Raw genomic sequence first — 15,814 nt, 5'->3', positions numbered from 1 at the left:
TTTAGACTCTAAGTCATGTAAGGCTGTTAAACAGCATCATATCTAAATAAGAGCACCTAGACTCTGTTTTATGTGAGATATTCTGAGTAAAAGGCTTCTTGGCACATAATGTTAATTGGAAGAGGTAAAATGCTTACGTGAGCAAATAAAATTAAGATTATATATTTTCCTGAAAGGTAGATTCGACATTTAAAACTAAGACACAGCAATGGAAGGCTAGGTAAAGAAAATGAAGACACTCTGTGGCTTTTTCTACAAGATTATTTTTGAGTACATATAATCCCCTAAAGCAGCGGCCGCCAACCTTTCGGACCTCCCGGATCACCAGTGGTCCACAGACCATCAGTTGGCGACCGCCGTCCTAAAGAGTTTCCCCAAGCTATCACTCTTTTGAAAGGCATGCCCACCTGTACCCTTTTCTGAAAGGGTAGCACTGGAAGGACAGCTGGGCTATTTTTGCCCGTGTAAATATAGAAGGCTACCATAAAACACAGCCTCTGGAGATGAAAGCATTTCATCCTTTGGCTTAAATTCAACACATTGCTTCTGAATCACTTCTACTATGGCTGTTTCTATCTTCTGTACTACATTACATTGCTAGAGAGGATACAGTTCTAACAATTCTTACATTTCCTTTTATCTGTTTGCACTTGGCATTATGATTAACTGTACTTTGCTCTGTTTCTCTGAATGTCATTAGTTACTAAGTTTTCTTTCATCTCTCCTCATTTTTAACTCTCTTCTTGTCCTCTTATTTTGCTTCTCTTTCTTGTTCTACATAATTGAAGACTGTAAGGCAAAATGGTACAAAAACATAAAAACACTGAACTAATTACAATCTACCAGTCATGGCTGCCTCAGTCAGGGCACATACAAGAATCAACCAATGAGTGAATAAATAAATGGAATGACAAAGAAATGTTTCTCTCTCCCTTCCCCCCCCCCCCGCCCCTCTCTCTCTCAAATCAATAAACAACAACAAAATTTTTAAAAAGGAACTTAAGAAAAACCTGTTAAGATAATAAATTAGTATTGTTTTCAGCCACTAAGTTTGTTATGGCAGCAATAGGAAATACAAAAGTATATATGATATATTAAACAATATCTATTATTACTTTAAAATATGAATTCAAATTGCCACTCAGAATGTACCAGAACTCACTGTTTTTGATAATTGTATAAAAATATTCATATGTATAGTCATATATATGTAAATGGGGAAAAAATTACCTGAATATAAAATTATAATTTATAAGATAATTTGCTAACCTTTTAAAATATGGATATGAATAATCAAAGAAGCTCTAGTTTTTAAGAAACAAGTTTTTAAGTGAGGTATTAGGTAGAACTTATATAAAATGTAAGTGAATGAAAAAGAGATTTTAATAAGCCATCCAAAAGATGTGATATTTTTCATTTCTATAACATTTAAATATTTAAAAAATAAAAATAAGAGCCTTACTTACTTATTATATGATCTGACTTTTTTAAATATCTTTTTTTATTGATTTCAGAGAGGAAGGGAGAGAGATAGAAACATCAATGATGAGAGAGAATCATTGATCGAGCCCACAACCTGGACAGGAATCTGACTAGGAATGTGTCCTGACCAGGAATCTAACCGTGACCTCCTGCTTCATAGGTCAATGCTCAACCAGCCAGGCTGATTTGACCTTTTAATATGAAGGGCCCTGCCTACCTAATTTGTTTATTTGCGTCATCTCTCCCCAACAGCCACACACACAAGCATATATGTCAAGATAGCTGGGAAATGGGAATGGCTACATAAATTTACTTTAAATCTCATGGCCAGAGTCCAAACTTACTTTCCTTTATCCTTCAACCATTCTGGGTTCTTTTCTTCTTCTTTTAAATCACTAAGTTCAGGAATATCAGTATTCATTGCTCTTTGTGCCTCTGCTTGTTTGTGTAGCCACTGAAATGAGAATGAAATCTTTTAGATTTTCCATCTTCCTACATAAAACAGAAATAGTAGCCCTAGGCAGTTTGGCTCAGTGGATAGTGTCCGAAGGGTCCTATGTTCAATTCCGGTCAAGGGCACATACCTCAGTTGCAGGCTTCTCGCCAGCCTGGGCTTTTGCAGGAGACAACCAATTGATGTATTTCTCTCACATAGATGTTTCTCTCTGTCTTTCCCTCTCTCTTCCACTCTCTCTAAAAACTAATGAAAAAAAATATCCTCGGGTGAGGATTTAAAAAAAGAAAGAAAAAGCAAAAACAGAAATACTACCTTTTATGGAGTGAATGTTTGTGTCCCCCCCAAATTCATATGTTAGAGTCATAACCACCAATGTGATGATACCTGGAGATGGAGCCATTGGGGGGTAATGAGAGTAGGGCCCAAATGATAGGATTAATGTCCTTATACAAGAGGAAGAGACCAGAATTCATGTTCTTCCTCTCACCACCCAACCCCTGCACCCTGATCTTGGACTTCCCAGCCTCCAGAACTATGAAATGAATGTCTGTTGTTTAAGCCACACCCAGTCTATGGTATTTTGTTATAGCAGCCGGAGCAGACTGATACAGTACTTGAAGGTGATTTTAATTTTTATGCAATAAAAAAAGTTAACTAGCTGGTTAAGATTAAATGTATAAAATTTTCTAGTCCAAATTTCATCCAAATTTGGGAGTTTATTTGTTATTTCACTCTTCTTGTTCTTATTTTTCTATATTGGAAAAACTTTGTAATTATAATAATATTTTATAATACCATAAAATAAAATAGCAAATATAAAAGTAATATTGTTTAATAAAAATGTTAATATTTATAAATTGTTATTATGCCTTAAATATCTTCAATTACTTGCACAACTTTTTTTTCCCCTTCATCCTCACCTGAAGACATGTCTATTTATTTTAGTTCTAGAAGAGAGAGAGAGAGAGAGAGAGAGAGAGAGAGAGAGAGAGAGAAACACTGATGTGAGAGAGAAACATCAAGCGGCTGCCTTCCTTATGTGCTCCACCAAGGATCAAACTCACAACCTAGGTATGTGCCCTGACCAAAATCAAACCACATACTTTTGGTGTGCGGGATGATGCTCCAACTAACTGAGCCACCGAGATAGAGCTATTTCCACAACTTTTCAATTGAGAGAAGTATCAGTTCACACCTTACCATAAAGAAATGCAGTTGTTAGTGCTTATATAACTAAAGATACAATATTTAAAATCTTAATGCTCAGGAACTTATAAATGATGAAAGATATTAACTCCAAAGCATCAAACATTAGAATACCTGACATTAATAATTAATTATAATATGATATATTAGTAATAAATTTCCAAATCTATTCTTACCACAACATATACTGATCTAAACTTTACAAATCTATTCTAGAAAATGGTGTATTTGATAAAATAAATGGCACATGCAACAGTTTATCTCCTGGAATAAGCAAGACTGCTGCATATTAAATCAGTGTTTTCTGATCAGCATTCTGGAGCCAAAAAATAATCCTGCAAAATATATTTTTCTCATAAGGAAATACTAAAATATATTCATGAAGCAATGTCTTCAGTTTAATAAGTACTTAAGAATTTCAGACACACTAGTTGTTTCGAACAGATGAAATAAAAATGAAGAATTTTCACTGTGGTCATTGTACTAACAGCAAGTACACCTACCTCCTCTTCTTCTGCTACTCGGGATTCCCGGAGAGCAGTTGGGAATACTCGAGGGGTGAAGTTGACTTGAATACTGCCTACAGAGCGAGGAGCAGGAATACTGTCTTCCTTTAACTTCTCAGAAAATATGTTTTCTGAGTTTCTCCCTTCAAAAACAGTATTAGTTAGTTATTTAGTTCGCATTTTCTAGTTAATAGTCAAACTGATTTTTAAATAAATTACCCATCAAAGGTACTTCTAAAATCCTATACAAATAAGCCAAAGAAACTTCCTGCAAGAAGGAATGTAAAATCCACCATTGAAAGTATGGCAGCTACCCTGGCCAGCGTAGCTCTGCGGTTGTTTCAACCTAGGAACCAGGAGGTCACAGTTCAATTCCTGGTCCGGGCACATGCCCGGGTTGTGGACTTGATCCCCAGTGGGGCTCATGTAGGTGGCAGCCTATCAATGATTCTCTTTCATCATTGATGTTTTTCTCTCTCTCTTCCTCTCCCTTCCTTTATTAAAATATATTTAATAAAAAGAAAAAATAATTTCAAATGCATGTATTAAAAGATTAAAAAACGTAATTAAAACAAGTTGGACAAAGAACACAGAAAACCCCAAAAGAAGAATCAAAATAAAAGCAAAAAAAAAAAAAAAAAAAAAAAGACAAAATAAAAACAAACACAGGAATTAAGAGAATAGAAAAAAAAAGAAACAACAGAAAGGATCAACAAAACCAAAAATTACTTTTTTTTTTAACAGACTACAAACATTTGCAAAATGTTGCAATAGTTGATCAAGGAAAAAAAATAGTATTAGAAATAAAGAAATGATATCAGTATAGACAGAATAGAGATAAGCAAATAAGAGAAACTTTATGCCAATAAATTTGAAAAGATAATATGCATAATTTCCTAGAAAACAAATTACCAAAATTGACTTGAAAAAAAACAACACAGAAAATCTAAATAACTGGTAACTATAAAGAAACTAAATGTACTTCCATAAATAACCCGTACCTAGACAGTGTTAGAAATAGTTTTACTAAACCTACAAGCAACATATATGTCATATGTAACCAAATTGTTTGAAGGAATACAAAAAGAAAAAAGTTCCATAATTTATAGGGTAACTTGCTATCAAATCTGGACAAAGACAGTATGAGAAACAAAAAAATATAAGTGAATCTGCCCTGGCGGGGTAGTTCAATTGGTTAGCAGTCGTCGGCAAACTGCGGCTCGCGAGCCACATGCTCCTCTTTGGCCCCTTGAGTGTGGCTCTTCCACAAAATACCAACTTCTGCACATGGGCCACGAAGTTTCAATCGCACTGTACGTGCGCGCTCGCAAGTGGTATTTTGTGGAAGAGTCACACTCAAGGGACCAAAGAGCCGCATGTGGCTCGAGAGCTGCAGTTTGCCAACCACTGGTAGAGCATCATCCTGATACACCAAAGTTGCGGGTCCGATCCCTGGTCAGGCCACATATAAGAAGCAACCAATGAATGCATAAGTAAGTGCAACAACAAATTCATGTTTCTCTCTCTCCTTCTCCATTCCTCTTTCTCTCTAAAAATCAGTAAGTAAACATTTAAAAAATATGTTTTTACTGATTTCAGAAAGAAGGGAGAAGGAGAAAGAGACAGAATCATAAATGATGAGAGAGAATCATTGATCAGCCACCTCCAGCATAACCCCCACTGGGGATAGAGCCTGCAACCCTGGCATATGCCCTGACTGAGAATTGAATAATGACTTCCTGGTTCAAAGGTTGATGCTCAAATACTGAGCCATGCTGACCAGGCAATAAGTAAACAATTTTAAAATGTAAGTGAATCTTGAGAAACCAAGATGGCGGCATAGGTAAACACCGGAAATTGCTGCCTCGCACAACCACTTCAAAAATACAACTAAAAGACAAAACAGACATCATCTAGAACCACAGGAAGGCTGGCTGAGTGGAAATTCTACAACTAGAAGGAAAGAGAAAAGCACACTGAGACTCAGAGGAGGTGCGGAAGTAAAGTGCAGAAGTACGGAGGCGCACACCGAAAGGGCTGGCAACTGAGGACACAGTTGTCTTTTCCAATCGGGAGGGAGTCTCAAGCTCCCGACTGCTCTGAACTCCAGTTCCGGGTGAGTCTCTGGGGACCCAGACTCATACAGGGAGAAACTGGACTGTCTGGCATCGGTCGGAACTTGAGGGCGGCTTTCTCTCAGAGGTGCTTGCAGCAATTACCGGGACACTGAGATGTGGGGCCTCTTAGGGTAGGAGTGAGGAACAGCCATAGCTGCTTGCTCTACCCTGTTGATCACCTGAGACCCTGCCACACCCAAGCTGTGCGCAGAGGCTTTTGCATATGAAAGGCCTGGCCCTCTGCAATCTGAAAATTACCTAACAAACTGCAGCTGGGTCAGAGAGACCCAGAACTTCCAAAAGAAGGCCCAAGGCCACACAGCAGCTTGCACTGCTTCACAGCTGGGCCTCATCTGGGCACCTCCAAACCCCAAACAAAGAAGAGGAATCTGCAGATCTCTCCATAGCTCCTGCTGGGTAGCTTCAGGCAGAGGCTAAATTAGCACCTCCTTAGAGATCCAAGAGCCAGTGTACCCAGTGGTCAGAGTGGCACCATCCAGATGACAACTCCTCAGATCCATAAGGGACACACTCAGGGGGAAGACTCAGTGAGCACCAAAGCCCCACTGAAGCAAGTCTTGCCCCAGAAGGGTGTCACCAGCACAGAAGTTCTCCCACCATAGACACAGCTGATTCTCACAGCCAATTGGCCTGGAGGTCAATTCCTCCCAGTGATACCTACAACAATCAAGGCTTAACTACAACAAGACTGTGCACACAGCCCACAAAGGGGTGCACCAAGAGTGTCCACCTCAGGTAATTGGGGAGGCTGAGCCACTGGGCCCTATAGGACACCTAGCACACAAAGCCACTCTATCAACACAGGGAAGCATAAAAAATGCAGAGACAAAGAAACAGGTCACAAATGACAGAAATGGAGGAAAGCAAACTACTGGATATAGAGTTCAAAAAAACACTTATAAGGTTTTTCAAGAATTTTCTAGAAACCGCTGATAAATTTAGTGAGACTCTCAGGAAATCTAGTGAGACCCTCGATGGTGTGATAAAGGACCAACTAGAAATTAAGCATACACTGACTGAAATAAAGAATCTTATCTAATAATTGACAAACGTGGTAATTGACCATACCTTCACTACGCCTCCCATTGGCTAATCAGCATGATATGCAAACTAACCCAACCAAGATGGCGGCCAGCAGCCACGCAGCTGAAGCGAGCAGGAGGCTTGCTTGCTCCAGTGACGGAGGAAGCCAAGGTTCCCTGCCAGCCGCAGCCCAGCTCTGAGCTCTGAAAGCAACAAAGTTTCAATTATAGAAGCTAAACAAACCCAAATACCTGCTTTCAGCAGGCCGTGGCCTCAGAGCTGGAGCGAGCAAGAGCCAGCTCTCAGTTCCAGTGACATCAACAAAGTTTCAATTATAGAAAGTAAATAAATCCCAGAATAAAAAAAAAAAAGAAAAAAGGAGAGGCTGGGAGCTTCAGTTGCCAGCCAGCCTGAAAACGGCCCTCAGCCCCTCACTCAGACTGGCCAGGCACCCCAGTGGGGACCCCCACCATAAAGGGGGTGTGACCAGCCTGAAAACAGCCATCAGCCCCTCATCCAGGCTGGCCAGGCACCCCAGTGGGGACCCCCACAATGAATGGGGTGTGACCAGCTGCAAACAGCCATCAGCACCTCACCCAGGCTGGCCAGGCACCCCAGCGGGACCCCAACCCTGATCCGGGACACCCTTCAGGGCAAACCAGCCGGCCCCCATCTGTGCACCAGTCCTCTATCCTATATAGTAAAAGGGTAATATGCAAACTGACCCTAACAGCAGAAAGACTGGGAATGACTGGTCACTATGACACACACCGACCACCAGGGGGCAGATGCTCAATGCAGGAGCTGCCCCCTGGTGGTCAGTGCGCTCCCACAGGGGGAGTTCTGCTCAGCCACAAGCCAGGCTGATGGCTGCCAGCACAGCGGTGGTGACGGGAGCCTCTTCTGCCTCCTTAGCAGCGCTAAGGATGTCCAACTGCAGCTTAGGTCTGCTTCCCGCTGGCAAGTGGACATCCCCCGAGGGCTCCCGGGCTGCCAAAGGGATGTCTGACTGCCAGCTTAGGCCCGATCCCCCAGGGAGCGGGTCTAAGCCAGCACGTGGACATCCCCCGAGGGGTCCCAGACTGCGAGAGGGCACAGACTGGGCTGAGGGACCCCCGAGTGCACAAATTTTTGTGCACCAGGCCTCTAGTGAAATATATAAATTCAATAATGATTATTGCTTAATACTCTAAACAACTTTTCAATATGCTAGACCTCGCTGTTGAAGTAGAATTGACATGTAACTGAGTAGAAAGAACACAGGTTTCAGATGCAGACAGATCTGGGTTCAAATCCCACAGGCTTACTTATTGGGTATTTGTTTATCCTTTCTGAACATTTCCTCTAAAATAAGAATAGCAGCACTTATCACAAAGTATTGTTGTGAAGACTGAGTGATACATCCAATAAAGACACCTGGCATAGTGTGATCACCAATGAATGTTAATTAATACTAGAGGCCCAGTGAAAGAAATTCATGTTCAGGTACAATCCCTAGGCCTGGCCAGCAATCGAAGTGCAAGCATCTGGTGTGGATGTCCCAGCTGACCTCTGGGACCTGGGCAGCACCTGGGCCCCTGGGCCCTCACGCGCCCCCCTCCACCTGAGTCACAGTGCTCGAGTCGCCACACAGAGATGCAATGAGTGCGGCCAGACACCGCAGTGTGGGCCTCTGGGTTGACCAGTGGCATTACATGGAAGCCAGGCGGGCAGCACACTCCCTCCCAGCCGGCCTCGCGTAGTGGCTCTTGCTTGAACCCACGGGGAGCCCGACCGGCCCCTGCGGTTCCAGCAGCTGTGGCCTGGCTTACCCAGAAGAGGCTACGTGAGTGCAGGGCGGGCTCCTTATGGGTGCCCGGCACCTGAATGCAGTGGCTTCCCCCGCACACAAGCCCCGGTGTTCCGGAGTAGGATAGCAAGGGGAGTGAGAGAGAGCTTGACAGACACCCCACATTCTCACTGCACCTCCGTCCCCATCACCCCTGTCCCCAGGTAGCCAGTGAGAGGTCGCAGCATGCTGCCCCCTGGTGGTCAGTGCACATCATAGCGCGAGGTCAAACTCCCAGTCTCCCAGTCGAATGACCGCCTGAGGGGATAATTTGCATATTAGGCTTTTATTATATAGGACTAGTAGCCCGGTGCACAAAAATTTGTGCACTCGGGGGGTGAGGGTGAGGGGTGGGGCCAGAGCCCTCAGCCCGACCTGCACCCTCTGTCATGTTCCGGGACCCCGGCCACTCCTGGCCTAGGCACAGGCCTACAGGCTTGGGACAGCCTGGCTCCCGAGGCCCCATTTTATCAAGAGAACAAAGTCGGCGTTAGTTACAGCCCTCACCGAACCCAGTACAGTGCATCTGTGCATACAACTGCCTCGTTCATGTGCCTGCTTCGCCCTACTGAGTTACTAACATCTTGAGGACATAGCTCTGTCTTATCCTGCTTCAACTTCAGTGCCTGGCCTGGTGCCAGGGACCTGAGAGGGTTTGCTGAGTGAGTGAATGAATGAGTGAATGAGCGAATGAATGAGTGAATGAGTGAGCAAGTAAGTGAATGAGCAAGCAGCTACCGGTCGGGATAGTTCGCACTCCACTCTGGGCTGCCTGATGAAAACCCCGGGCAGTTCCCGCCCTGCTCCCAGGGGCCCCACTCCACTCTCCCAGCTGCATAGTTTGCCCAGGGCAAAGGCGGCCCGGGTGTGCGTGTTGGCAGATCCGTGCATTAGCACCTGCCAGCCATGGATCCCCGCGGGAGGGCCGTTTGTGGGCGTCACCAGTGGCGGATCGGTGCATTAGCACCCGCCAACCCGGGATCCCCACGGGAGGGCCGTTTGTGGGCATGGCTGGTGGCGGATGCTATGGTCCTGCCCGCCAGCCCTGGGCTGGGTCCCATACAGGCCGCCTACCGCCCAGGTCACAGGTAGCAGGCCCGGATGGCAGCGGGGCAGGTGGGATGGCGCTGTCCCGCCCTGCCTGCAGTATGCAAATTAGCTGCCATCTTTGTTGGCGGTTAACCGCCATCTTGGTTGGCAGTTAATTTGCATATCGTCCTGATTAGCCAATGGGAAGCGTATCGGAGGTATGGTTAATTACCCTATTTGTCTTTTATTAGATAAGATAATTACATAAGTGATTTTACTACAAAATTCTCCATTTGCTAATTATACACAAAACAAAGTTTAATATTCTGAGATAAAATCATACTCTTAGCTTTCAATAAAGAAATATGTTCTTTTAACTATTTTTGAACACATCAGGATCCAAGTCCAGAAGAACCCTTGTTTGCTTGATATTAAGTTTGCTTAGTAGTATTCATCTCCCTGAGTCATGTGAGGAAAAAGTCTTTTAACAAAATTCCTAGTTTATTATCTCTAAAGGAATAAATGAATGTCTCTGGCACTGACAGTCCACTCCAATACTTTTAAATATTGCTATATATATATATAGCAATATATATATATATATTGATTTCAGAGAGGAAGGGAGAGGGATAGAGAGATAGAAACATCAATGATGAAAGAGAATCAGTGATCGGCTGCCTCCTGCATGCCCCACACTGGGGATGGAGACCACAACCCAAGCATGTTCCCTGACCAGGAATCAAACTGTGACCTCCTGCTTTATGGGTCGAAGCCCAACTACTGAACCACACCAGCCAGGCCACTGCAAGCCTTTTTGGATGTGAATTAAATACATATTTAACAATACCTGCATAAATTTCAAAAGAAAGCACACAAACAAAATCAATACTGAATCCTTGCTCATTTTATAAAAACTTCTACTTCCTAAAATAAAAAAAATAAATTTCATCTTAATCTTTTTTTTTTTTTTGCAATACTATTCTCAGTATGACCTAATATTGTAAAATGATTACAACAACAACCTATATACTTCACCACCAGGACTCACTTTCCCAGAAAATATTAAAGTAATTATTGTACCTTTTGTGGCAAGATTTCTCGATGTCGAATTTCTAGGAAAACTTTTATGTTTTAATTTCTTTCCCTCTTCTATTTGCTTTTCTTGTTGGTGTAACTTATCTTCTCTTTGAATTATTTTTTGTTCTTCAGCTTTACTTCGATGTTTTTTCCAGGCTTCCAATTCTTTAGTTGCTTTTATCCGTTCATTTTCTTTTATACGTTCTATTTTTTCCCTCTCTTCATCTTCAATCTGTAAAAATTACAATTACCAAAACTGTTTTTTAAACCCTCACCCAAGGACATGTTTTTATTGATTTTCAAGAGAGAGGAAGGGAGAGGGAGAAAGAGAAAGAGAAGGGTCTCAGGTTCAGTTCCCTGCAACATGCCCAGGTTGCTAGTCTGATCGCTGGTTGATCCCCGGTTGGGGCACATATAGGGGCAACCAATTGTTGTTTCTGTCTCACATCAATGTTTCTCTCTCTCTACCTTCCTCTCTCTAAAATAAATAAAAACATGCCCTCACACAAGGATTAAAATAAATAAAAAATAGAAATATTCGCATCTTTCTCCTCTGGAGAACAAAAATTCAAACCTCTCTTCTCTAGAGAAGCAGTGTCTGACAAAACTTTTTTCGATGATGGTAACGTTCTGTGCAATCCAAGTCAGTAGCTGCTACCACATGTAGCTAATTGAGCATGTAAAATGTGACTAGTTTGGCCCTGGCCGGTGTGATCAGTGGTTAGAGCATTGACCCGAATACCGAAGGGTCTTGGCGATTGTGCTCTTGTATGGTCAAGGGCACACACCTGGGTTGCAGGTTCGATCTCCTGGTTGGGACACATGTGAGAGGCAACTGACTGATGTATCTCTCTAACATCAATCTCTCTCTCTCCTTCCCCTTCCCTCTCTCCTTTCCACTCTTTTATTTTAAAAAAAGGCAATGGAAAATATATCCTTGGGTGAAGATTGATAAACAAGACCAAACAAAAAGTGATTTTTAATTTTATGTTTCATTAATTTACATTTAAATTAATATACATTTAAATAATACTTCTGGCACAGCAAAAGAATGACAAGCTGGGACCAAGTTTCCTAGAGGCTAAATTATTTTAAGACATAGAATTAACTTACTAGCTTGAAAACTATCCTGAAGAAGTGCTCTGTAACATCTGCATGAATAAATGCCATACCCTCTTTTGGAAGATTGGCTATTTTCCTATTGAACTGTGTAGCACTGACTTTAAAATACACTTCACAGATTACTAGACAGGAGTTTCCTGTAGTCCCAGAATTGCACCTCAGGCCTAAACTAAGCACAAAAGATGCTAATTACTACGTGTTCAAAGAGCTGCCAATAGGTTGGGCCAGGAAGAATCTGCATGTAACCATGAGCCAGCTTTTAGTGCCTGACAACAGGCCATGATGACCAGTCAGTGTTAGCCAGAGGCAGCCACCACCTAAAAGGAGATGATGACAACTTCACCCAGTTTAATAATATGTTTGCCTTTCTTCCTTTCTTCCCCAACACATGGAACAAGGTAAAAGTCTGTGAAAAGTCAGAACACCCTCACTCTTCATAATCTCTGCAAGTGGACTGAATTTTGAAGTTTTAAAAACTGCTAAGACAGTCTTAATTACCAAAAAGGAGATTATTCTTGTAATCAAAAGAAATAGGAAAGTTCTGTTATTGTAGCCAATATGTAGTTAAGGGATATTTATATATATGTAATTTAATTTGTAATAAGCTAACTTAAAAACAAAAAAAAATTGTATAACTCTTGAGGGAGTCAAGGGGAAGAGGAGGGACCAAGAAAGGCTTCACAGAGCATGTGACAGAAGAAACTAGAAAGAAGAGAAAAACCTGAGGAAGATAATACCATAAAGCTACGAAAAGGAAAAGAGAGACTATCTACATCAAAGAGAAACAAAGAAAGACAGATGTTAAACAATCCTTGAAGTTCTCTTCTTTAAAAACAAAGTAATATGGGGAATATACCACATAAAGGAGGAATGTTTAGTAACAGAAAAACTCAGAAGGCTAGAAAAAGAATCATCATACATGAAGAAACTGAATTTTAAGTTCTTTGTATTGACAAAAAAGGATGCCATAAAGTATGGGATATTAGCTTACTACAGACAGCAACTTTAATTAATAGGAGATGGATGAGTAATTCCTGAAGAGAAAGTCTGTATTTCTTTTAATTTAGAATGAATGGTTTATCAAGGCAATATTCTTTATAAACCAACCAGAGGCCTGATGGACAAAATTCGTGCAAGAGTAGGCCTTCCCAGCCCTGGCTGCTGCAACCCCGGCGGCTGCCTCGGCCCTCGCAACCCCGGCTTCGTCCGGAAGGTCATCGGGTCAGTTGTTCTACTGTTCAGTCGTCCGGTCAATTTGCATATTATGTTTTTATTATTATAGATGTTACTTATAAACTATATGCAAAAATCCATAAATAAAATATTAGCACATTAATCTGAGGAAAGTATTAAATAATACATCTTGATCATATAGGGTGTTTCTTTTTTATGATACTAAGAAATCTAAAGGGAAAAACAACATGACCTCAGTACATGACAAAATATCAGTTGATACCTGAAACAACAGAAAAAATTTAGCTTGCTAAAAGGACCCATACAATGTCCAATTTCATGAAGAAGCATTGGAAATACTACTAGCAACATCACTAAGGCCAGTATGCCTACTATTTTCCTATTTTCCTAGAGGTAACCTATACAATAGAATTTTTAAAATAAGAAATATAAATATGGATTACAAGGAGATAGAACTGTCATTAGTTGCAAATAATATGATAGACTACTTAAAAGAACCAAAATAACAAACTGACAAACTATTGCAACCAGAAAGTAAGTTCAGCAAGGCATTCACTTACAAGATCAACTCATACAAACTCATAAAAACAAACTTACTTACAAACTGGCAATAAACAATAAGAAAAATACAGTGGAAAATCATTCATTAGTAACTGCCAGAAAAGTTTTAAAAAGGCTAAGAATAAGCTTTATGAAATACTAGAGGCCTGGTGCACGAAATTCATGCACAGGTAGGGTCCCTAGGAATGGCCAGTGATCAGGGCCAATCAGGTTCCTCGCCTCCCTGCCTCCTCCTTCCCTTGCTGCCCGCCCATGTGCCGCCACTGCATGGTTCCCCCAACCTCCCTGCCTCTCCACCTCCTCCTTCCCTTACCACCTACGTGCTGCCATGGTATGGTTCCCCTGCTTCCCTGCCTCCTCCTTCCCTTGCTCCCTCAGCTTACCGCCCCTGCTGCTGCTGCTGGCCACCTGCCATGTTCTGCACCGCCCCCTGGTGGTCAGCACACGTCATAGCAAGTGATTAAACTCCTGGTCTCCTGGTCAAACTCCCGAGGGGACATTTTGCATATTAGCCTTTTATATATATAGACTAGAGGCCCGGTGCACAAAAATTTGTGCACTCGGGGGGAAAGGGGGTTCCTGTGCCCTCTCCCAGTCTGGGACCCCTCGGGAGATAATGACCTGCTGGCTTAGTCCTGCTCCCGGGTGGCAGAGGGCAGGCCCAATCCCTGGATGCAGCCCCTGGTCGGGCTCAGAGCAGGGCCGATTGGGGAGTTGGGGCGCCGCCCCCTGACACGCACAGAGCAGGGCCCATCAGGGGGGTTGGGGCTCCATACCCTGTCACACACAGGGCAGGGCCCAACAGGGGGTTGAGGAGCTCCCCCCTCTCACTCACAGAGTAGGGCCAATAGGGGAGTTGGGGGACCGCCCCCTGTCACACACAGAGCAGGGCCGATCAGGGGGTTGGGGCGCCGGCACTGTCACACTCAGGGCAGGGCCGATGGGGAGGTTATGGTTCTACCCTGTCACACACAGAGCAGGGCCCGTGGGGCCGGGGGGGGGGGGGGGGAGAGTTGGGGCGCCACACCCTGTCACACACAGAGCAGGGCCGATCAGGGGGTTTGGGCGCTGCCCCCTGTCACGCTGATCCGGTGCCAGGAGGCCTCGCGGCTCTGCTGATCCCGGTGCTGGGAGGCATATTATCCTTTTACTATATAGGATAGAGGCCTGGGGGCCCGCTGGTTTGCCCTGAAGGGTGTCCTGGATCAGGGTGGGGGTCCCCACTGGGGTTCCTGGCCAGCCTGGATGAGGGGATGATGGCTGTTTGCAGCTGGTCACACACCCTTCAGGGTGGGGGTCCCCACTGGGGTGCCTGGCCAGTCTGGGTGAGGGGCTGAGGGCTTCTTTCAGGCTGGCAGTTGTTGATTGAAGCTCCCAACGGCTCCTTTTTTTTATTTTATTCTGGGCCAGCTTTAGCTCTGGCTCTAGCTCTGAGAGCAGGTATCTGGTTTGTTTCGGTTCTATAATCGAAACAATGTATAACTTCAGCTCTGAGATCCTGGCCTATATTTGTTAGAATGTTTCAAACTGCCGGCTCAGAGGCCGGCAGCGCAGGCGGGGAACGTTGGAGTCTGCAGTCCCTGGAGCAAGCAAGCCTCAGGTTCGCTTCCAGCTGCCTGGCTGCCGGCCGCCATCTTGGCTGACAGTTAATTTGCATAAGGATATGCTGATTAGCCAATGGGAAGGGTAGCGGTCGTACGCCAATTACCATGTTTCTCTTTTATTAGTGTAGATGAGCAAGTCTCATGTGTGTTAAATAATTTTGCTAGGGATATAAAGTGAGTCTGAAGAAATGGAAATAAATACCATGTTCCTGGAGGGAAATCTCATTATTGTAAATATGTAAATGGCAAATGAATCTCTAAAGTCAACATAAATCTAATCAAAATACCAAGAGGACTTCTTAGACTTCTGATAAATGTAAAATTCATCCGCAAAAGAAAATGTTCCAGTTTTATAGAGGCATGAAGAGGCTGGCAGTTCCCACCTACAAATATCCTATATAATAAAAGGCTAATATGCAAACAGACCAAACAGCGGAACGACTGGTTGCTATAATGCGCACTGGCCACTAGGGGGCAGATGCTCAGTGCAGGAGCTGCCCCCTGGTGGTCAGTGCGCTCCCACAGGGGGACCGCCGCTCAGCCAGAAGCCAGGCTTACGACTGGCAAGCGCAGCGGCAGTGGCAGGA

General features: G+C 43.4%; 1 protein-coding gene across 2 annotated transcripts in view; it reads right to left on the bottom strand.

Moving 5' to 3' along the window:
- The window catches only part of DNAAF4 (dynein axonemal assembly factor 4), a 38,234-nt gene that overhangs the window by 9,665 nt on the left and 12,755 nt on the right, over positions 1-15,814 (bottom strand). For both annotated transcript variants that reach the window (XM_070422217.1, XM_070422208.1), the window contains exons 4-6: positions 10,750-10,978; positions 3,649-3,794; positions 1,827-1,936 (exon numbers count right to left, since the gene is read on the bottom strand). In XM_070422217.1, the coding sequence (XP_070278318.1) occupies positions 1,827-1,936; positions 3,649-3,794; positions 10,750-10,978 (485 nt within the window). The remainder of the gene's footprint in view (positions 1-1,826; positions 1,937-3,648; positions 3,795-10,749; positions 10,979-15,814) is intronic.

The sequence above is a fragment of the Myotis yumanensis genome, unplaced genomic scaffold (genome assembly GCF_028538775.1).
Source record: "Myotis yumanensis isolate MYYU_CA2020_CCGP unplaced genomic scaffold, mMyoYum1.0.hap1 SCAF_1, whole genome shotgun sequence".
Classification (NCBI taxonomy): domain Eukaryota; kingdom Metazoa; phylum Chordata; class Mammalia; order Chiroptera; family Vespertilionidae; genus Myotis; species Myotis yumanensis.
Note: the sequence above shows the minus strand (reverse complement) of the source record. Positions and strands in the feature narration are given on the sequence as shown.